The sequence below is a fragment of the Mytilus galloprovincialis genome, chromosome 3 (genome assembly GCF_965363235.1).
Source record: "Mytilus galloprovincialis chromosome 3, xbMytGall1.hap1.1, whole genome shotgun sequence".
NCBI classification, from domain to species: domain Eukaryota; kingdom Metazoa; phylum Mollusca; class Bivalvia; order Mytilida; family Mytilidae; genus Mytilus; species Mytilus galloprovincialis.
The window spans coordinates 4,152,372-4,177,810 of NC_134840.1; the positions used below are offsets into that span (position 1 = coordinate 4,152,372).

Here is a 25,439-nt window from a genome sequence, read left to right on the forward strand (position 1 = left end):
CGGTATCATCTGAACAATTATGATATATTTAAGACAAAATCCATGCCGCCTTAAAAATCTATTCAATACAATACAATTCACTAGAACCACCGCAGGTCTTCTTACTCTCTTCGTATATAACAATACAACAAACCTTGCCTTTAGTAACGAATCTTCCTATAACACATCAAACACGACTCTTGAATGTTTTTTCGACGAAATTGGCGGAATTGATCAACAAAATGATCAGCAATGCGATATTTTAAAATCAGTAAAAACATCCATTATTTACATGTTTAATATACAAAAATAACAAATAAAAAAGGTGAACAAACCACTACGATATGGTTATGACAATAGGAACTTTAAGCATATAGTTATAATCGTACATGGTTATGACAATAGGAACTTGAAGCATATAGTTATAACCGTACATCTAATTGAGCAATTGTCAAATAATGACTTGGTGTACTGCTTTTTGATCATCATTTACATTGTTTTTCATCCATTTGGAGCGTACAGAAAAAAGAATTAAAAAGCGAGAAGTGTTTCATCACAATATTGATTAAAAAGACAAACATTTATTTCTCGGTGTTTGTAGTCCTTTTTGTAGATCTGTATAAAATGGTCACATGTTTATATATACACTATTGTTCAAAATACATTTGAGTATAGTTTCATATAGAATGTCCTTTGTATATCTGTATGAAATGGTACATGTTAACATATATACACAATTGTTAAAAATATAATTGAGTATAGTTCCATATATTGTGGAATAGTTGGAGGGACATTGGTAACATATAAAGACACATTTCAACAAGCACAGTTTATAGTCAATGAATTTTACGTTTTCTTTAACACCACATCACCACATATGTCTATACCGACAACTTCCTCCCCTTTTAATTTAAATTCACATGCGTTGACGGCTTTGAATGGATCATCATTTGGTTTTGTTCCTTTGATCATGGCCGTTATAGGATCGCCATCATCATTAGTTAAGAAAAGACGTAATGTATTGGGATCTGGGTGGTTTCTTTGTCTGTTCAGATGATATTCAACAAAACCTGGAATGGATTTAAAATGAAAATAATCTGATATACATAAAAGTACATTATTACTAAAACAGGTTTTAAAAGAAGAGTGTAACAGTAATATGAAAATAAGGAGATTAATTGCAGAAAAATACTGCTAATTTATTGGGAGAGATCCGATTGCGCCAAAAATGCATCCTTTTGCGCCACAACTTTTTTTCTTCAATGATACGTTTGCGCCACATGTTTTCAAATTACATGGTATCATTTGCGCCAAATATAAAACATACGATTGCGCCAATTAGAAGAAAAATTACTTCCTTACTCCTTTATTCGGACTTCGAACCGGTAGTTAAACCGGCAAATGTTTACTTTTCTGTAACATGTCTTTTTCTTACTGCTGGTGCATGGATACCTCCCAATTTAATGTATGTACTAGCTTGTAACTTGACTCTCGACAGTTAAATTTTAGTTAGTTAAAGTGCTCGGCAAGCATCGCGCTTTAAATAATAAAATTAAACTGTCTCGAGTGGAGAAATATCGTAATACACTTGTTGCAGTGTAGGAATCTATATTTCTCTCTTTGTACATTGACTGTCTTATGCATTTTAAGTAATTTCTCTTCAGATGCTCATCTTCATTGTGAAATATCTCTGAACATATGATACGTTTAAGCAAAAAATAAGAATAAATATATAGTAATCATTAATATTTATGATAGATATGTGTACAGGTAAACTGGCGCACATGAGTTTCGAATATTGGCGCAATTGAGGCATTTGGAAAACAAAATTTGGCGCAAATGATAACCCTGAAAAATAGCAATTGGCGCAAAAGGACTGCTGCCAATTTATTGGCATTTTTTAATGAGTTACACGTTTTATTATTGTGTTGATATAAAAGACGGACAAAGTACTAGTTGTATGAAGAAATCAAAAGACGGGCAAAGTACTAGTAGTATGAAGAAATCAAAAGACGGACAAAGTACTAGTAGTATGAAGAAATCAAAAGACGGGCAAAGTACTAGTAGTATGAAGAAATCAAAAGACGGGCAAAGTACTAGTTGTATGAAGAAATCAAAAGACGGGCAAAGTACTAGTAGTATGAAGAAATCAAAAGACGGGCAAAGTACTAGTAGTATGAAGAAATTAAAAGACGGGCAAAGTACTAGTAGTATGAAGAAATCAAAAGACGGGCAAAGTACTAGTAGTATGAAGAAATCAAAAGACGGGCAAAGTACTAGTAGTATGAAGAAATTAAAAGACGGGCAAAGTACTAGTAGTATGAAGAAATCAAAAGACGGGCAAAGTACTAGTAGTATGAAGAAATCAAAAGACGGGAAAAGTACTAGCAGTATGAAGAAATCAAAAGACGGGCAAAGTACTAGTAGTATGATCAAAAACTAACAACTTTTCATTCATGTACAATTCATTCATTTAAACCATGGCTTCAATGTTGGTTATTCTCTGAAAACTTTCAGAAGGTTGAATAGATATTGAAAGAATATTTGTTTTCTCTCTTTAGTATCATCGATGCAGAAAACCTTGATCGAGTCATGTGAAGATCAGTATGGTACACCACTCCGGCCATTTTCACAACTCTCCACCAGAGACCAAATGATGTAGAATGAACAATTATCGGTATTTTACGAAATTCTCCTTTGATCTTACTGACTGATAATTTCCAATGTCAGCGCAGTAGAGTGATATGAAAAATTATCGCTAGAAATTAAGGGCGCACATGCTGTTGTCAATGAAATTAACAATGTAGTCATAGGTAAAATAGCGATAAACAGATTATCATTGGTCATCTCAACCTTTCTCGATTGCTTTTCTCACTTTAGCCACACCGGCTCAAGCGAGAAAATCCATCTCGTTGAAATGGCCAACGATACTTATAGATTAATAGATGATGTTCCGTTTATAAATTATAGATTACCGCATGGCATTCAACAATGAGCAAACTCCTAACACATAGTAAGCTATTAAAGGCCCCAAACAGACAAATGAAAACTATACCAATGAACTGGTTATGTAGACAATATACGATAAACAAATATGACATAGAGAAACAAACAACGACCAGTGAATTACAGACTCCTGACTTTGGACTAGCACATATAAAATGTGGCGGATTAAACATGTTTGCTAGCGCCAAACCTTCCCCCGTAAGTTCTTAACGTACTAGTTGGTAGAACAGCTCAATTTGTTGTTGAACATTTACTGAATGCCAATGAATCTGGAAGGTTTTATATAATTTAAGAAGCTAGAAAAAGGATAACCTTTATTTATTTTTATTTTTTTGTTTTATTTATAAGATTTCTTTTTTTCTGCATCAATTATTGCAGTGAAAACAACATGGGTAGCTGGGGATGAAAGGCTGTATACAATTTTAACATTAGTTGTGCGTCAAAAGAAATCGATTCTTACATGTTTTGTAAATTTCAATTGTATATACATTGTATAAAACTATGATAAGAAGACATGGTATGATTGACAATGAGACAAACTCTCCACAGAAACCTAATGACATTGAAGTTAACAGCATATATATAAATGTCAAGATTTTAAACGATTCCACTTATACTAGTTATTTCATTATTTTTTCTTTAATATGATACCAATGGAATTTAACTCACCATCTCCTTTTTCACCTAACGTGACTTCCTTCCATTGTTCCGGTAACAAACTGTCAATCAGACTCACCATTTTGGTTTTCCTCTCTGAAAATATAAAGTGTATAAGGGTCTCAGTAATATCATGGGTGGGATAAGGGTCTCAGTAATATCATGGGCGGGATAAGGGTCTCAGTAATATCATGGGTGGGATAAGGGTCTTAGTAATAACATGGATGGGTTAAGGGTCTCAGTAATATCATGGATGGGATAAGGGTCTCAAACATGCTTCATTAAAAACAGTAATATCATGGTTGGGATAAGGGTCTCAAACCTGCTTCAGTAATATCAGGGTCTCAAACCTGCTTCCTTAAAAACATCCCTCCAGCTAAGAGAAGCGATAAATATAGATTCTACCCCATCATCGAGTGTGAAAAGGTTATAGTTGTTTCTCTATACCTACATGGAAGAAGAGATACTAATCATTGAACCTTTTCAAATCTCGTATGCTCTTAGAGCAGATTTTCTGTAGTCACAGATTAAGATACATACTTTGTACAAGTTATAGTTACTATGTTATGATATTGTAATTATTATATTTATTTATGTTGGCCTAATTTTTGTTGTGTGGCCTCAACTGTGCAGTTTAGAAATCACTGGAAAATTCACAGATACTGATTGAATGATTGGAACTTTCCATTTGAATTACATAAGGATTCCAGAATGATCTTAATAAAAGATGCGTTATTTAAACTTCTACATTTTTCTGGAAACAACTTCCGTTGTAGTTTTCTATGACATTCGTTTCCTGAAGTGTTCTAGAGATTTCCGTGACACCTATATATATACAGACACTAAAGTTAAACTTTCAGACTTAGACATCGATAGACATTAGTATTCACAGCATTTGGATTGAAACTTTTATTCTGAAAACAACATCATACTGGATTGTGACCTTAGTAGTGAACGTATTATTCAGATTGGATTCCGAGAAGACTTCATGATACAGATAAAGATAAAAGATTGGACTCATATTTTGATATTTTGTGTAATACTTCTTGTAAACTTTTGTATAATAAATCTTGTTAAATTTTTAATTGATATGTGTCTTTTGTTGGCTACAACTTAAAGGTGATTTCTGACCGTAACAACTATTTTGGAATATATTTTCATGGTATTTATAAATTCTGTATTAGATTTAAAATTGAGCTATGACCATCCAAGTTAAATGGAAAAGTATTAAAAAAACTCGTCACATTTTGCCAGAAAATATAATGCAGCTTGCCAATATTTTTCAATTTTTATTTTCTTTGTCTCTGCTTTATTGATTAGACAAGACAAGAAAAGAATACGTTGCTATTTTGATTAAGCTGCACCTCGCTAGTTTCTCATCTTTCATCATTGCATTGTGAAATTAGTTTGTCAGATCTCTGTTGTTTTACATTAATCATCGGAATCCCTTGTATCGGAAAACACATTACCTCTTATAACAATCATGTTAATCATAGAACTACAATAACGGTCATCATAAAACTACAATGTAACAATACAATAATGATGGAACGCTGCAAGTTAATTGTTTGAATCAGTGAACAGTTTCACAAAGTCATGACCAATCATTTAAGTTCTACAGAAATAATAATGTCCTAATAATGTCCTACGAGTGGTTTTGTGAATAGAGTCTCAGCATACTTAAAATCAACTTTTATCGTACAATTTTTGTGTGAAAAAAAAACCAGTTAAAATTCTGCCAAAAACAGGTGATGCAGCTCACTACCACATGTAGATTGGTATGTCAACTATCTCCTGTATATATAAAGTAGAAATTTAAAACGACGAACGACAGTACATATAGCTTTACTTTTGATAGAACTAGACGAATATTATTGCCCAAATATTGAAAGCCATTCTAAACTTTCCGTTTAAAATGGAAATTGATCATGTCTTTTGAGTTTTTAACACTTAAAAAAATACAGAAGAACTCCTTATAAAGTAGAAAATTTAAACGATTCACGTCCGGGGTAGGGGGAGTAGGGGGGGGGGGGGGTACCGTGGGGTTCGTGAGATTTTTTTCGCAAATTAGTTTGCACTGGAAATTTGTTCATTGGTTATCAAACAAGAATAGGAGCTCGGTATTTTTTCCCTAAACAGTTTTTATTTAGTCAAATAAATTTCAGCATTTGTACAATTGAGCACACACAAGTTCTGTTTTTTTTTCACAGAACGCATTTGTGTGTAAAGTATCAGAAAGTGTTGCGATGATTTCAGTTGGTCAAATAAATATACATAATTAGTAACATGGCTATTTGATTATAACTTTTACATGTAATAAAATTGAGAAAGGAAATGGTGAATATGTCAAAGCGACAACCACCCGACCATAAAGCAAACAACAGCCGAAGGCAACCAATGGGTCTTCAATGTAGCGAGAATTCCCGCACCCGTAGGTGTCCTTCAGCTGGCCCCTAAAATATGCATAATAGTACAGTGATAATGGACGTCATACTAAACTCCGAATTATACACAAGAAACTAAAATTTAAAGCATCTATATAATGACACCCATTACGTTTCTGGTAATTTCTTCTTTTCGTCGAAAATGTTTTTGGTTATTACATTTAACGACCATGGAAGGTTTTCTTAAATTGGTATGTAACGGATGCCTGAATGTATGAATGAAATTATGGTTCAACCTGCATGAATACTAGGAAACTATACCATAATCAAAGTACTGAAGTACTGAACATCATGGTCCGACAAGCACTTGTCTCAGAAAAAAATCACATCTCTATACCCGAAAGTGAGGTTAATGTACAGATATAATTTTTTTCTGGGACAAGCTCGTGCGTGGATGATAAATTAATGACAGGGAAATTATTCATCCTCACCGTAATGACTATTATACTGTAGTGATACAAATCAGTATACTCTGGTTTATTGTTATATGTTATATTAATACTTGTATATTACAGTTACATCATTCTATCCTACTATATTAATAATAGTGCAATGCAAGTGCATGGTTGACACGTCACTCTTCTGTAATAATTCGATTTTTCTAATAGAATGGATTTGAGTAGGCATTCGTAATTTCCCACAAGAAATGTTTAAACATCCATGCAGAGTTATCGTTCCTTAAGATTGCAAACCTTTTTGAGATATTCTTCCGCATGTGCATAGGTATTTATGATTTTTCACTTATATGTATAATTGTAAAATTTATAACAAGCGACTAGGAATGTTACTTTACACTTGATGATTTCTACGCATTGTTCATGTTTATAGATCGGTTAAAAACCCGATACGAATACTACGTAGGGAAATCTAGGAGATAGCAATACACCGGAATGCCCTCACGGTCATCCTCTGTAAAACGTATGAAATTTATTTTTTTAAAGTATTAGTTCCCTGATATTTCTATCACAAAAACATATTGTTTATTTTACATTTTATACTTTAATCATTGTTTTTATATGTAGTACATAAAGGGCCATGTAATATTACGTTACATGTGTAATTTCTAGTGATAACAATATTATACTGTATTGCCTAGCTTTTGATAAGACTTAAAAAAAATCACCGAGGATCTCTTATTCTTTTATAATTTACTGATAATCTCGTTAATCCATCATCTGGCATTGGCTATTAAGCGAACTGTCGAAAGATGGAAACAATTAACCTGTCAGCCGAACACCCGTGTTGTCATTATCGGATTAATTATTGTGCACTTTATGATTAGGTCTGCTGCAATCTACATCTGCAACCGTCTGATAGAACACGATGACAAAGTCATGCAGCAGATGCTTCGCACGGTTATTAATTGAAGTGCGAAACAGAAATGACTTTTACTTATGAAAAAAAGTTTTCATTGAATAAATAATGTAATTCCATAATCAAACATTATTGTAGTGCCTTTTTCATTTGTAATTGGGATTGGTAACCTGAGATTTATAGATACAGAAAACTTAAAAATAACCAAACTTTTATACAAGTTTTAAAAAAGTGTTTGCGTAATATGATTAAAAACAAATTAATAATCTGTGTGGTACAATGTAAATTTTATTTTTGTAAGTCAAGCAAACATATCATTTACTATAAAGCTTATAGATAAGAACAGTTTAAAGATAATGCACATAATTTATAGTAATATAAAGGATTTCCTTTTCATAAGAAATCATAAAACTCCGAAAAATAATTTAGGCGAAAATAGATATCAAGAATATAAATATGAAGACACGGACTTACCCAACTTCTGAAGTACACGGATGATATTGCCAAGAAGAAATCCGTTACTTAATATATTAACATACAAAAATCAGGCATCTCTTAACCTGATTGATTTACTTAATTATGTATTGTGACATGATACTTAGGAAATGCATTAACTAATAATGCTGGTTTCTGATTGGATGCAGACCTTTACTACTACTTTCTGATTGGACAAATTAGGAATAATGTATTGAATGAAATAGAAATGCTCAGGGGGTTATTCTGTGTATAAGTTTAACAGCATTACCATAGATGTAATATGGTATGACTAAATCTGGTGTTTTCAACCGACAATGTCCATCTGTTATTTGTTAAAAACACATATGAAGCACAAGACATTGTTCTCTGAAACATGGATAGGGCAAACGTAGGTTTTGCCGGGTTTTATCGTGACCTACATTTATACGATAAACAAGTTACTTTTGATTTGTTGCAGGCTCAGGTTCCAGGGGAGGATCCAGTATTTTGAAAGGGAGTCGGCGAAAATTTTCTCGATAGTTTAATATCGGTGAAAAAACATGAGATTTTTAAATAGATTTTTTTTGGCGATCAAAAAAGGGAACGCACTATACGGACCCTATACTGATCCGCCACTGGTTATCTATTTTTTTTTTAAAGTAATACCTCTATAAATCGCAACTTTAAATATACATAGTATCCAAACTTAGATGAATAAACAATTTGGAAACAAAATAGTCAGATATCTGACAAATTTCAAGCTTATTTAACCAATTGTTAAACATGTACGCAAGTAAATTAAGACTTACTTATTAACGTTATATGTCCAATTTTCACCTTAGTTTAGGAAATACAGCGATGCCACAAACTATACAATCTTACACAACTTCCACTCCCTTCCTCTTGAAAAGAAAATATGTATGCGGACTTGTTATAATAAATCACATTTTCTACGTACTTGCCACTCACTCAACTTCAATCCTAATATTACACACTCATTTACTATCCTAGCATGTGGGAGGATGAACTTATCTCTGAAAAATTCATCAGTTTTAATAATTTATTTAAACAAATCGGAATGAACCTGTATCGAATTTATAGCATTCTTCTCATTTTAACACAAAACATATTTTTCACTTAATGAAAATGAAAATAAAAGAAGGACGTCTATAATTGACGGTCGAAAATTTCCGTTTTACTGTCTCCGCTACGCGTCGCCAGTAAACCTGCATTTGCGACCGTCAAATCGCCAATTAACGTTGGCAACTCTTCAACTACAGTACTGTAATTCAAAAAAATGGTATATATAACCCCGTGCGGAGCGAAGTGAAAAAAAAAATGGGCGATTTAATGCCTCGAAAAAGTTAGATAATTTCCGATTACTGGTCTTGACAGAACATTGCTCAAAATGTCAAAATATTTGAATAACAATAAACTCCCTTACAAAAAATATGGTGTCTTTGGAAGTAACTCTTAGATATTGTATTTAAGATGTTATTACAGAGGAAAACATAAGACTCGTGTAAAATCTAACAGACAATTATAAGATGGGATACCGCTTTACTATTCCGTTTTCAAAGGAGATGTAAATATTTGATTATTTACGCAGATCTTTCATTACCAGACTGTTAAATGAGATTTCCCGACCAGCTGTTGAATAACTAGATTACGTATTACATATCAAAGAGATCGGACATACCACAGACATCTGACATAATTCAGTGTTTTATATTTTATTTTCCAAATTATAGGGCTCATAAAGAGAATATACATTAGAACCAATAACAAAAGTAATTGAGTCAACAATAAAACATTACAATATGACATATACCGGAACATGACCAAAAGCCTCAATCAGAATCAAAGCAAAAATAAAAATAACAAACAAACAAACATACAATGATAATTATGTATGATAGCATACAACAATATCAAGACCAAGTTACATTTGTTTTAATGAATGATATCTAAGTAAAGAGCACAACACAGTCACTTATACCAAACAGACTATATATTCATCGTATATCTGCAAGACACAAGCGTACTAGTTTGGTTTTCATAAACACAGTTTACAAGAAGACAGACTTAAAAAGTGTCTGTTGTTGTTTACAAGTGTACAAAAAACCGGATTAGAGTAATTGTCTGTTGCTGTTTACAAGTTTACAAAAAGACGGATTAGGGTAATTGTCCGTTGTTTTTTAACAAGTTTACAAAAAGGCGGATTAGAGTAATTGTGTGTTGTTGTTTACAAGTTTACAAAAAGACAAACTAGAGTAATTGTTTGTTGTTTTTTACAAGTATACAAAAAGACAAACTAGAGTAAGTGTCTGTTGTTGTTTACAAGTATACAAAAAAACGGATTAGAGTAATTGTCTGTTGCTGTTTACAAGTTTACAAAAAGACGGATTAGAGTAATTGTCTGTTGACTTTTAACAAGTTTACAAAAAGACGGATTAGAGTAATTGTTTGTTGTTGTTTACAAGTATACAAAAAGACAAACTAGAGTAATTGTTTGTTGTTGTTTACAAGTTTACAAAAAGACAAACTAGAGTAATTGTTTGTTTTTGTTTACAAGTATACAAAAAGATGGATAAGAGTAATTACATTTTCCCGCGTTTCATTGAATAGCGGGAAACATTTGTATTAACGATGCGTATGAATTTTCTAATTTAGTCACGTGAAAAATAATGATATTCATTAGATAAAAGTAAATTGGTAAAAAATACACTGGCTATCAACCAATCAAAACCCAGCATTCTTAGATAAGGTGTAATTAAGTATACAAATGGATGGACTAAAGTCATTGTTATAATTGTTCATTTATACAGTAAACATAAGGACGGACTAGAATTACATGATTTGATGTGTATGACTCCAGTGATATTGTGTCAAAATTTTAAACTTATTTCAATAATTTGTAACAATAACAATAAAAGATGGACAAAAGATACTAGAGTTACAGTCAAACTCATAGATAGAAAATAAACTGACAACGTCATGGCTCAAAATGAAAAAGACAAACATACAAATAATAGTACAAATGACGCAACATAGAAAACTAAAGACTAAGCAACACGAACCCCAACAAAAACTGGCGGTGGTCTCACTGGCAGGTGCTCCGGAACGGTAAGCAGATCCTGCTCAACATGTGGCACCTGCATGTCGCGTTACTCATGCTATTACAAACCCGGTACTAGTCTTATTCGGTAAGTCACATTCATGCAAATGGAAGGGAATTGTATAGTTAAGACATAAGGAACATATATAATCAGTTTTATGCCCAAAATAAAGAATATTTTTCAAGCTAAGATTAAAACTATAAAGAAGTTTTTTTTAAATGAAGTGCTTTTCAATTTGTTAGTAAACGTTCCATAACATACCGAAGTTTCAATACTATCGACCAAAGTTTTAATTTGAAAATAAAATTGATTTATTTATGATAATTAATTTGTTTTTTTTTGTCATCATTAAAATACTTCATCAGATGGCAACCCGCTCTAGCAGCGTATCAATAAGGCACTTTATTGTAGCATTATAACCATTGTTGTTGATGTTCTGCACTAGAACAGTAATTTAAAGTGGTTGTGTGTATGTGTAATTAGACTCAGTTCTAGTAAGCACTCAAAACGAGCTACTTGACAATCAAGTATAATAAATAAAGCAACAATAAAACATATCATTACTTTTATCCTCCTCCTCGAACAAATCACTAACATCCTTCTCATTTATTGTCGGTATTTCGGTAGATGAGAAAGCAGAACATCAGAATGTAGTATTTGCATACATTAAATGTAAAGAACGTAAATTCCGTACGTTAGTAACCTATGTACTTAACACATTACTGTTGGTGTTAATATATACTCGGTCTTTGACCTGGTTTATTAAGGATTGGCAATGCTCTATCTTGCTCTATAATTTTACTGAAAATTATTCGTTTTGTGCTTAATTTAACATTTAATCTTCATCATTACGAAAGAGTAGATGTGTATACCATACATCAAACATCAATGAAATAGTTAAATTTACAAATGTATACAAAGCACGTTGTACTTCAGAGTAAGAAGGCATTTGATAAGAATAAGATAATGGGAAAACGAAAGCCATCTAATTTTTTAATACGAATCATATTCTATAGATAGATCGGAAACATATTACAGGACTCAAATGGAGGTGAAATGTATACTGTTAAAACCTGGTTTAAGTTATCAATCAGGATTTACAAATTTATGAGGCTTACAACTGGTATTAAATAGATAGACATGTTATAATCCTATATCGCCACGATAATGAATAACATCTCAACAAGTGAAATGACTGTTTGCATCAATGAGAAAACTTCAATACTGACTGAGATTATAGTAAAACGACTGAGATAATAGTAAAACGATAAAACGACTGAGACTGTAAGAAAACTACTGAGTAAAACCACTGAGACTGAGATTATAGTAAAACGTCTGGGACTATTTTAAGAGGCATACTGTAAAACATGGTATGGTACGATGGTATGGTATGTGTTATGGTATGATGGTATGGTACGAATACCATCATACCATGGTATGCATGAATGGTACCATGGTATGGTATGATGGTATGGTACAAATTACTATACCATGGTACAAATTATTATACCATTGTATGAAGCATGGTATGGTTTTTCAAAAGAGGAAATTTGGAAGTTAATAAACCTATTCTTAAACAGAATTTTATTAAATATCTGTTTTCTTTTCTTTCTTTTTTGACCTATTCCAAAACAAACTTTTTTTTAATGAGAAACAGGAACAAGAATTTTTGTTGAAAAACAATGTAAACCAAATATTTATTGGTTCAATTTTGAAATCTATGATCATTTCAAAAAACATCAATGCTAATGAGCATATATATGTTACAGTGAATTTGTATAATCAGGGATTATGTAGAATCCCTGATTTTTTAGGGATTATGTAGAATCACTAAAAACATTAGTGATTATATAGATTCCCTGAAAATGACAGTGATTTTATATAATCACTGATAATTTTAATTATTATTCTACACATTCCCTAATATGATTTCAGGGATTATCAATAATTAAAAGCTTCAAAGATGATATCTCAAACCAATTACACTAGTGGTTCCAGCAAGGATTTGTATAGTCTTACTATACAAATCCTTGGTTCCAGGAAAGAGAGATCCCAAAAAACTATTAATAGTCAATATTCACGAAAAGGCTGAAGAAGGATATCGCCTTGCTATATAGCATTGAATCCTGCTCGGATCTTTATACAAGAAATCAGTTTGAGGTTGCTGATTTCCCTTCATTGGTACAATTTGTACCTTCAGATGTTTGTGCTGAAAACTCTATTTCTCTGAGACGTGTCGTAAAATTTGATTTGATGTTGAGGACAAGGTTCATTTTTTTAAATTTGATATCGTGGTAAAAACAGATGTGAATTTGATAGATATGCCTGTAGAAAATCAGGGCAAATGTGTAATAGTCGATGCCATTCAAATTTAGTTTGTAAATAAAATGTTTAATATTAAAATATTATACATAACATTAACATTTATCAAAACGACTGTACGCATAAAAATAGTTTTAATGACAATTTTATTTTATTTCATATCCTCCACCTAAAAACAATTGCTAAAACAATACGATAAAAAGAATAATCATTATGCAATTTAATATTTTCATACTGACTTCATCAACCCGCCCGTGTGGGCTCGCTTGATATTATTAATACTAATACAGTCAATATCAAAAAGGGCTTGCTTGATATTATTACTGATAAAGTCAGCATTAAAAACAAAACATCAATTATTCTATATATATTGTGCTTATCATTTAATTATATTGTGCTTATCATTTAATTATTTTGTGTATAACATTTCAATATTTTTGTGTCTTTCATATTAATAAATTATGCCTAACGTTTTACAATATTAAGGTTATTATTATGATATATTAAGATTAACTTTTAAGATATTTCAATATGTTATATATTTTAGTATCATTTCAGTTATTCTGTATAATCCCTGACGTTTTTTCTAGTGATTATACATAATCCCTGAAAGTTTTAGTGATTATATATAATCCCTAAACTAACCAGTGATTATACATAATCCCTGAAAACTTTAGTGATTATGTATAATACCTAAACTAACCAGTGATTATACATAATCCCTGAAAACTTTAGTGATAATGTATAATACCTAAACTAACCAATGATTATACATAATCCCTGAAAGTTTTAGGGATTCTACATAATCCCTGATTATACAAATTCACTGTAACATATATATATGGAAAGCAAAACAATTACTTTTAAAATTACCAGTGCATATGAGCATATTAATATAGAAGATAGATCAATACTTTCTGCTTGGGTGGGTTTGGATGACTTTAAAATAAAACAGGGATTTAGCTTGTTGAGGAGTGCTGGCTGTTAACTTTAGGATACACTATAAATAGGAGACAGAAATGAACTACATTGGTTAGAGGTATAGGATGAGGGTTGAGATCTCACAAAACATGCTTAACACTGCCACATTTGTTACACCTGTACCAAGTCTGGAACCTCTGCTCTAGTCTTGTTTTTTTTAAATTTTGGTTCATTTATATGTTTCGGATTGTATTGTCACGTTTATTTTATATGAATTAGTACACATTTTTGTTCAGAAAATGGTCATATAACTTCTAACCTCCACCCCCTTTTTTGAAGTTAAATTATTGCTCCCTTGGGAGTCAGCTTCCGCCCGCCTCCTGTTGCAAGATTTTTTCGCTGTGTTAACAACTTTTTTTTTGTTTGCCTTGGGCTGTTTTCTACTCTCTGGTCGGGTTGTTGTTTCTTTGACACATTCCTCATTTCCATTTTAAATTTTGTGAAGGATTTACTATACTCAAATACAGTTACATATATGCTGTTCATGTCACTCCTTTGAGCAAGCACCGTAAAGAAATAAATGGACAGCAAATATAATGTGATTAGCGTGAATCTTAAAATTCTTGTAAACAACAGGTACATGTAAGAATAGTTCTCAGGGACAAATTATGTCCAAAAACACTTTAAGTGTCTAGTAACAGATTACAGGAATCCCATTTTCATAAACAGTAAACAACATTTCAAATTTTAACAGAACAGATAACAGCCAGTAAGTTGAAAACAGTTAACAGTTTAATTTTGTCTCAAATAACAGTTAAAAACAAAAAGGCAGAAACAGGTTAATACCAAAAAAGGTATTGCGTTTCGACGTTTTTTCGTCTAGCAAATTATTATAACCCTTTATTAAAGCTCAAACGAAAAAATTTCGTTCTTAAATATTGATGTAATTACAGGTCAAATATTAACAACACATGTCGATTATAATTGACCTTGAAATATATACATTTTAAAAAAAAACTATTCTGATCTCTATCTGCACAGAAATAGCTATCACTCTCAGCATGTATTAAAAAAATGAAATAAAATTGTTTAGTAAAAATCTCACATAATAAAAAAAGACTCATTCCTTGGTTGATATTGTGTACAAAATGTATTAACTTCCATAATGCATATTGTTTTTATGCCCCACCTACGATAGTAGAGGGGCATTATGTTTTCTGGTCTGTGCCTCCGTTCGTCCGTCCGTCCGTCTGTGCCTCCGTTCGTCCGTCCGGTTAAAGTTTTTGGTCGAGGTAGTTTTTGATGAAGCTGAAGTCCAATCAACTTGAAACTTAATACACATGTTCCCCATGATATGATCTTTCTAATTTTGATGCCAAATTATAGTTTTGACCCCAATTTCATGGTCCACTGAACATAGAAAATGATAGTGCAAAGTTCAGGTTAAAGTTTTTGGTCAAGGTAGTTTTTGATGAAGTTAAAGTTACATCAACTTGAAACTTAGTATACATGTTCCCTATGATATGATCTTTCTAATTTTAATTCCAAATTAAAGTTTTGACCCCAATTTCACGGTCCACTGAACATAGAAAATGATAGTGGGAGTGGGGCATCCGTGTATTATGGACACATTCTTGTTACATATAAATGAAGAAAACAATATACACTCTACAACATGTGGTATCTATCAACTAACATAGTATTTGTTAGTGACAGTTTAATTTGAAAGTATGGTGTTTTCTAATCCACACAGGAGATGCATTCACCTTTTATTCACATTTTTAGTGGAATTTCTTGGCCATAGATGTAGACAGAATATGCAACTGTTTAAAGTGTCATATTTCAAAACAATATAAAAGTTGACCATTGACAGAAGGTTATGCAATAAAACTTTAACTACATTATCTAGATTACAATCAAAAGATATGCAGTACTTCCCAAAATTTCAAAGAATAATTGACAGCTATTTACAATGTGTCAGAACAGGACATTATATCTATCTTATCTTAACTTAATAGTTATCTGAGATGTTTAAATTGAGTTTTCTCTTGTTTTCTGTTCACAGCTTTATACATGTAAGTGATATTCTATCTTGTTTGTCAACATCTATTTCGTAAAATATTATTCTAATAAATAAAACAGATACATAATGTCAACAAATAAAAAAAAAATCATAGTTCATATTACCTAAATTCATTTTTCAAAATTTCCCACTTCAAAAAAAACCATACCATGCTTCATACTATAAAGTTATACCATGGTATAATAATTTGTACCATGGTATAGGAATTCGTACCATGGTATAGGAATTTGTACCATACCATGGTACCATTCATACATACCATGGTATGATGGTATTCATACCATACCATCATAACATAACACATACCATACCATCATACCATACCATGTTTTACAGTATGCCATTTTAAGATTATTAAGCAAAGAAGATTATAGTAAAAACAACATATTTGCTGCTACGACTGATATTACAAACAATGTTATTATTTGACAAGTTCCAATATTACTATAAAAAAAAGTATGAGAAGCAAAGTCATTACTTTTTTCTTAACCATTTGGCTCTATTATTATCTATCAAAGAGCATAAGAGAAAGTTAAATTGCGTATAATCACTAAGTCAATCATTGCTTGAAATTAAAAGGGGAGATATGATAAAAGAGGGGCGAAAGATGCAAGGGGGACAGCCAAACTCATAAATCGAAAATAAACTGACAACGCCATGGTTAAAATCAAAAAGACAAAAAGACAAATAATAGTACACAAGAAACGAAGTAGAAAACTAAAGACTGAACAACACGAACCCCACCAAAAAAACTGGTGGTGATCCAGGTGCTCCGGAGGCAATAAAAACAAACGAGTGCCACGGAATTAAACACAAATGAAAATCTAAAAAGACAAACAAGTCCACATACACAAAACGCCAAAGAATAAGTATTAACTAAACCATACACAGGGATAAACTCATGAGGTCTGGAAGGGATAGTATTTCTAGCTCCACCAGTGATATCCATTGTGATACTCCTGTTAATACTTTGAAGAAACATATCCGATGGTGAGACAGTGAATTGGTATGCATGTCTCTTTTCATTACATAATTGAACTATCACCCATTTATAAAAAATAATTCTATAACCTTAGATAATACATCTTCAAATATAAAAGGTATTGAATATACGAAACACTTGATTACTGCGTATACCGAGAAATTTATATGCAGATGTACCTTAATAAAAACTAAAAAATCAAACGTATCTCTCTACCTTCAACAATGAGGAAAACATTTATGTTTACTTTATATACCTAACTTTAAGTTGAAAACACACATTTTATCTAAGAGTAAAAGATAACAAAACATACAAGGAAAGTAAGAAAGAACTTACCGTTACTTTCTGTTGGACTAAATCAATTGTAAGAGAAAAGTTAGAATGAATTAACCGTTTACCCCCCGTCAGTTATATACTCCAAACTGATTGGTTAATGACTGTCATTAATCTAATTATTATATTTGGCTGAACGGTATTATGTACCTTTGTCTATACTATGTATACACACTTGGCAATTCTCTATGTACAAGATTGACAGTGATAATATTTACTTAGGCAAAACCACAACTCTTGTAACAATGAAATAAAACAAAAGTTTGTGACAACCAAGTTAAGTCGAATAAAAACTTATAAGCTTTCTTGAGCAGTTGAATTTTCGCTTTTTATCTCGGGTCTTTAACTTATTTGGTGTTATACTATTGGTTTTGTTGTGAAATCTCCAAAATTCCCATCATATTTCTACATCAAAAATTTTAAATAGAAAAGATCATACAGATAAGGAAATCACATAGATCTAAATATCAAAATGCATTTCAGATAATAATAGATATGCACTACTCTGTAAAAAAAAGCCTCTTTAGTTATTGTACCGAACGACACTATACAAAGAAGACATTTATTGGATAATTTTATTTGTACCAAAGTAGTTTTTGATACAGCTCATGCAGTTCCTGTTTTTATTGCTTTGTGTAATAATGTTAATTTATACAAGGTTGTAAACAGAGAAACACAAACATAAAAAGTTGATTATATTTACTACCTCTCTTTGAGTGCAGTTAAGTAGGGACAAATGAGGAATCGAGGTAAAGTAGAATTAATCCTTGCAATGTTCTGTCACCGACATAAAAAAAAATATGTTGAGTGTACGCATGGTAAAAACTTATGACAGGTCAGAATCAATGTCAAAAAATGAAACTGAAAATGGTATGTTCTATAAGTGAACAACCATTTAATTAAGATAGTAGTAGTATTCGAAGTAATGACAAGAACAGGCCCTCGAAAAACGCAAGCATGAATCCGAGCATTGATTCATCATGAATTTCTGTCGAATTATGTAAGACGGTCTTAATAAGACTTGGTTAATTCTGCAATATACAAATGTTTTCAAATTCAACAGGACAAGTTTTTAATCATTATTATTCTCTTTGACAGACATGCCAAAGGCAAAGGAGACATACTGTGGTTTGTGTACAGACATACACAACTAGTGTATGATGGTTGTGAAAACATGCTATCTATCACGTATAGTACATTAATTTGAAATTTACAGGAGTCGTGTATGCAGCAAACTAATGTATTTTTTTAAAAGATACTTCTAGTTTTTATAATATTTATTCCTATCTCTGGTTATAAGTATATATTTGCAACCAGCCTTTGAAAATTAATCCAGACCGTAATTGATATATAATCGTATATATCATTATAGCTCCTTGTCGGAAATTGGACATGCTGTTGTGAATTGATTATTCTCCTTTGTGTCAGTAAATGCATCTCATTAAATCTCAATAATGCAATAAAGTGCAATCTGATAATAGATGTTAAACAATTTCAGTAGGAAACTATCTGTTTTATATCAAGATAATCAATTGTGTCTTTTCAGTAAAACTAATATACCAAACAATCTGTTATAATTGATTGATTGATGGTTGCTTTACGACGCCCCAACACAGAAAGTCTATATCGGCGACTATATGTTATGTAATTCAACGATATGTATGAATTTTGAACTGTTGACTGCATGCATATATATGTAGGACTCTAAAGTGCGATGGTAACGATAAAGTACGATGGTGTCTTACGCTAAAGTACGGTGGTGTCTCATGCTAAAGTACGGTGGTGTCTCACGCTAAAGTACGATGGTGTCTCACGCTAAAGTACAATGGTTGCCTATTTGCTAAAGTACGATGACACAAAAGAGAAAAGTTCAAGGGAACTAATGTTAAAAACAAGTCTTTTTGCAAAATCTAGTCTGCTATGATATAACATATAATGCGATAGGCTTTTACTTTACCGGTAGTCTTATGTGACTGTTTATAAATTAAGAAGACGAATTTTGTATTTGCAACTGGCAAGGGGATGTGTTTACATTAATAGGCTGTGTAAACATCAAGCTACATGCAATACGCCCTTCGTCCTGAACATGCATGAACTATTTGCCACTGGACGGAATAAATAAAATTTATTTTTCCCCTTTTTCGTAGCGAGTATTAATACATGTTATCTTTAACCAAAATGTACACACTGATGTTTTAATGGACAATTTCTGATTTACGCTTGAAAACGTGAACCTTCATTTTACCGATGTTTATACTCTTCAATAAAATCAATATATTAATGTTAACGTAAACATAAATTTGCATCTGTTCGCTTCCATTATTTATTTCATATTCCGGTATGTTCATTTTTGGTTATCCTGGTTCCCGGGACTACGTTCCAGGTATTAGCTATTAGCATACTCTCTCACGATATTGGTACAGTCGGAAACCAGGTTGAAATAGAACAAAAGAATCGAAGCTCTTTGTTAGAGAAGGCGATAAATGTTTACTGTAAAGTTTACTATACTGACAAAAAATTTTAAAAGTTAATAGAAACAAACAAAATTGCAATTTTCTTCTCAATTACGAGGTGTTTTATTTTAAAAACACCATTTGCATAAGTTTTCAATTTATCTAGTTCATAGTTAAGCAGAACAATTAGATATCAAGTCGACGACATGGGTATCTTTCAAGTTGGATGACAAAAATGCATAACCTCCGATTTTTTTGAAAAAATTACCACGGACGGAAACCATATCAATCTATTACATCAGTAATTTTCGTGTCTGCCCTTCCATTATGTGACTGAAGAAAAAAATCCAAAAATGGGTAACAATTGTATCGAAAAGAGAAAATTGAGTGCACCGTTTTATGTTAGGGCGTGTTTGAGTTGAGTATTTTGTCTTGATATCGTACAAAGCAAGATATTTCATACATCGTCTCGCTTCAAATTCTATTATTTGTATACATTAAAGCTACAGGTTGACGTTATAACACAAAAAAAATCACAGTACTAAAAGATGAAATATATAGGTCAAGTGAAATACCTATCTAATGAGTCACAAAAACAGAGAAGTGTGTTCGAATAGCTATTTTTTTACTGAAAGTACTTGACGACAGTCTTTCAAGTTGGATGATGAAATGCATATCTTCGAAAAATTCCAATTTTTTGTGTGTGATAACTAGAGTTTATAGTCTTCATACACGAAAAAAATCTAGTCTGCCCTTCCACGAAATATTTATTTAGAATTTTTTTAAATGTTTATGAATTTTCGAAAATTCCACTGACAACCGATCAGACAATAGTTTTAAGTTGAATCAATGCAGACAAGATTATTAACTGATGCTCATTAGCTAGTTGATACATTTGTCTTTAAAAATACAACTGACATATAAGGATCGTAATGGTGCAATATGGATAAATTTATCGGTTTCCAAGAGCAAAATTGGTAGCGCGTCATCCCTACAATGGCTTCCGTTTCTACGATTGTGAAAATGAACTGGCGTAATGGGGAGATAATTTTGACGAAGTAGGATCCTGACTTGGTATATGTGTAACATACTGAATATTGCGATCGGGAACCAGTCTAATTTTTGGTTTGTATTAACGACTGTTAACGTCATAATCCAACTATGTTTTGTACGTCTATACTTTGGCGGACCATCGCACTTTAGCGTATGAAGGCATCGGACTTTAGCGTAGACCATCGCACTTTAGCGTAACCATCGTACTTTAGCGTCCCCATCGCACTTTAGAGTCCTATATATATATATTGGGTACCTTGAAATGTCTTCATTAGAAATATACTTATTTTGCTGCAGACACGGCTTTTGTAAATTCCAATAAATTTACTGCGTGATAGGTATATATATTAATATAAAGAAACTGTGGTATTAGTGGCAATGAGACAACTTTCCATCCAAGAGAAAGCATGTTTTGACAACTATCATACACAAGGGACATATGTACCTGTACATAAATATCTCTCTTGTTTTGTCTCCTCCATTCGGCATGTCTGTCGAAGAGGACCGTAAATTATGTATGGTGCCCTATCATTCTAGAAAGATTGTCGGACTAGATGTTAGATATCCCTATAAAACCTTGTAGTCTATTACTGTTATAAAAGACACAAGTAAGAATAGAGGTATCACTGACAGACAGATCAACAAGATAAAGATCGACAAGATTGTATGTCTATGTACCATGAATATAATGATAGGTTGTCAAAGCATACTGTGGCTTGTACAGATGAAAGTTATATAGTAAAGTTCATTGTCTCCCTCAGCAAATATAGCACATTTGTAATAGAGGTATTACAAGACTCGGCAGCATTTTAAACTTGCATTCCTATAAAAAGAATATGTAGATATGATTGCAACCAGCCTACCAATTCTAAAACTGTAATTAAAATATTGTAAATTGGACCTGCTGTTGTGAATCAATTCTACCTCCTTGTGCGGGTTATTGCATCTCATGAAATGTTAATAATACAATAAAGGTGCAAACTGATAGCACAGATTACACAATATCAGGAGGAAACAATATACTTTATATATCATTAAACAATGTCTGAAGCAAACAACATGCTTTATATAATTAAACAATGTCTGAAGCAAACAACATGCTTTATATAATTAAACAATGTCTGAAGCAAACAACATGCTTTATATTATTAAACAATGCCTGAAGCAAACAACATGCTTTATATAATTAAACAATGTCTGAAGCAAGCAACATGCTTTATATAATTAAACAATGCCTGAAGCAAACAACATGCTTTCTATAATTAAACAATGTCAGAAGCAAGCAACATGCTTTATATTAAGCTTATCAATTATGCCAGTTCACTAATAAATAAAAGATGAAATACTAAAGTACATAACAAAAACAAATATATAATTTATATATATGCAACATATAAGAGATTGTATGAAAGTTTATTGGGATTAAAAATCAGAAATAACCCATATTTTGGTATTTTCCGATGAACATTTGAAAAAAGGTGCATAACTGTCATGTATAAAAAATCAGCGATAAGACGATTAACTGCCAAAGTCCATAACTATATAATGTTAGTCAGACAATAAGATGGTTACTTGCTTCCTGCCAGTCTAATATCGGTCAGATGATGATTACCTCCTTCAGACGATAAGATGATTACCTGCGTTGCGACAGTCAAATGTCAGTCAGACAATAAGATGATTACCTGCTTCGTGACAGTCAAATGTCAGTCGGACGATAAGATGATTACCTGCTTCGTGACAGTCAAATGTCAGTCGGACGATAAGATGATTACTGCTTTGTGAAATTCTAATGTCAGTCGGACGACACAATTAATAGATGCTTTCGAAACAGTCTAAAATACGTAAGAAGATAAGATGATTACATGCTTTGTGACTGTCTAATGTCACTCAGACGATAAGATGATAACCTGCTTCGTGTCAGTCTAATGTCCGCCTGAAGATAAGATGATTTCATGCTTTGTGACAGTCTAAGATGATTACCTGCTTACTGATGAATGTCGGTCTGACGATTTTGTTATTTTAAACCTCATATTTAACGTTAGAAAATATAATAATATATTTTTGGAATAATTCTAAAATTCAATTATATTTAAAAAAAAAAAAAAAAAAAAAAAAAAAAAAAAAATAGCTTATCAAACTCATGATTTTTGTAAAGTATAAAAGCTATGAGAGTCTTACATTTTTTGGTTTCAAATAACTAACGTAAAAAACTGGTTATAAAACAAAATTACAATTCTACATCAGTGATGTGATGAATGCACGTGCTCCTGATAATTAGAACAGCCATGCATTGTAATTAACCTGAAGAATCCCAAGGGCTTTTACCTCAAACTATTACAATTACTGCTTCTGTTTGAACAGTTGACTTTCTTTACCTTTGTTAAATCTGTTTTCCCATTTAACCGACTAATGCAATAATGGTTATGTTCGTGCCAAGATTGCAGTATTATCAAAGTTGTCATAGTTCTTGGTAGAAGCAAGGAACAATACCAAACTTCAGTTATGATTTTGAAAATAGATGTTTGCTTGATTGATTGTTGTTTGCTTAATGTCGACTGTCAAATAATTCATGTTTATTAATGACGAAAGCACATTTCAAATACCTGTAAATCTAATAGGCAGATTCTGTCGATTTGGTCGACCTTAACTAAGGAACGGAGAGTTTGAACAGTCATTGAAACAGAGGGTATGTTTAGTAGCGACTTAAACTTGACTTTTAAATGTAACAATCTCTTGTGGTTGTTGCATTTTTTTTTCTCATACAAAGAACGTATATATAGACCCTCGTGCATCGGATTTAACGGCTCTATTTAAGTATTTGAGTTGGATTTCTACATTGAACTTTGATCTCCAACAATTTCAACTTTGTATTTTCGTTTGTTTTTTTATATACCCCCAATTTCTCACTTCATATACATGGAATCTGAGCCTTCATGACAAAAGTCTATAAAAAATATGGCCGGTGACCATCAAGCACCAACAAGGTTACAATTGTTAAGTTTGGTTGTCCTCAGCCGCGTCGCAATTTTTTGTCTATATTCTTTTCTTCGATTAATAAATCTCATATTTGAATAACAAACCTTGCACTATTGTGTGTGTATAAATGCACTTACTTTAACTTAACTGGAAAATTATAGCAAATTAAAATCAATGTCAAAACTTTATATTTAAATGTATTTGTTTTTTGCGTTTTTGCCGATTTAAGTCTGCTGACTAATCGTCATTTTACAGGAGAAATATTTTAAGATTAGTGTTACCAATATTAAGTACAAACAAGATATAAATATATTTTTGTATCGATACAATTCAAAATGTTTTAAATATACGTGACATTAAATAGCATATATAGATAGATAATGGTAACATTTTCGATGATTACATGATTTTAACTTCACTATAACTGTTCTGAATATGCATGAAATATTTGCCACTGGACACCAACAACCATGAATCAATCGTTTGTTTTATCTCTCTTTTTCTGAATTGAGCGTTATTGTCTTTAAATGCTTTATAAAAATAAGAAGATGCAATATGATTATGAATGGGATAACTTTCAACCAGAGACCAAATGAGAAAGAACCAACTATAGGTCACCGTACGCTTTTCAAACAATGAGCAAAACCCATACATATATTTGCAAGAATATATTTATATATATATATATAGACGTGTTTTTCTATAAATACACACTAGTACGAAAATAGAAAAGGACAAATAGAAATAGACTAAATGATATACAAATAGTAAGTTTAGAATATGACGCAAGTGTAATTAAAGTCTTCATTGTATACATTGTTCTCTATCTGACGAATCACATTTTATATAATGTTTCTTTCATTGCATTACAGTTACCATTTTGACCTGATGAAGGTTGCCACATGTTTCAAGGGAGGATATTTCAATTATTGTTATCCAAATCATGAGTATTTGTACAAGAACTGTCAATATGTCAATACCTACACCTCTACTGGTCACTGATAGAACTGAAGGTACATTTTTAGCCGTGTAACCAAGTGAATAAAATGGCATGTGGAGATTGTCATTAAACATATAAACCAAAACAGTATTTTTATTTTTATTGTCAACATACAGTCTAAGGCAGTAGAAAAATTAAGGCGTCTTTACAATAGGCAAAGCTCTGACTCTGAGTCTAAAAGAGTTTTCAAATACGGAGTGTCTATTCGTCCGGCTAGCCGGACGAATAGTTAAAAATCTCTATTCGTCCGGCCATTCGTCTGCGGATGCGCAAATCTTTAATAGCAACAAAAATGTCATGTGACGCGGAAAGCGTCCCGGATGAGGTGTCGGATAACACAC

The 25,439-nt window shown here is 32.0% G+C and overlaps 1 protein-coding gene across 4 annotated transcripts in view; it reads right to left on the minus strand.

Moving 5' to 3' along the window:
* Positions 1 to 261: 261 nt before the first annotated feature.
* LOC143066995 (uncharacterized) overlaps positions 262 to 25,439 on the minus strand; it is a 31,132-nt gene continuing 5,954 nt past the window's right edge. The window contains exons 1-3 of one of the 4 annotated variants that reach the window (XM_076239914.1): positions 17,620 to 17,713; positions 3,655 to 3,738; positions 262 to 1,049 (exon numbers count right to left, since the gene is read on the minus strand). In XM_076239914.1, the coding sequence (XP_076096029.1) occupies positions 826 to 1,049; positions 3,655 to 3,724 (294 nt within the window). In that variant the 5' untranslated portion in view covers positions 3,725 to 3,738; positions 17,620 to 17,713 and the 3' untranslated portion in view covers positions 262 to 825. Of the gene's footprint in view, positions 1,050 to 3,654; positions 3,739 to 7,870; positions 8,027 to 17,619; positions 17,714 to 25,439 lie in introns of those variants that run through there. The other 3 variants (XM_076239913.1, XM_076239916.1, XM_076239915.1) reach the window with 3 other exon arrangements.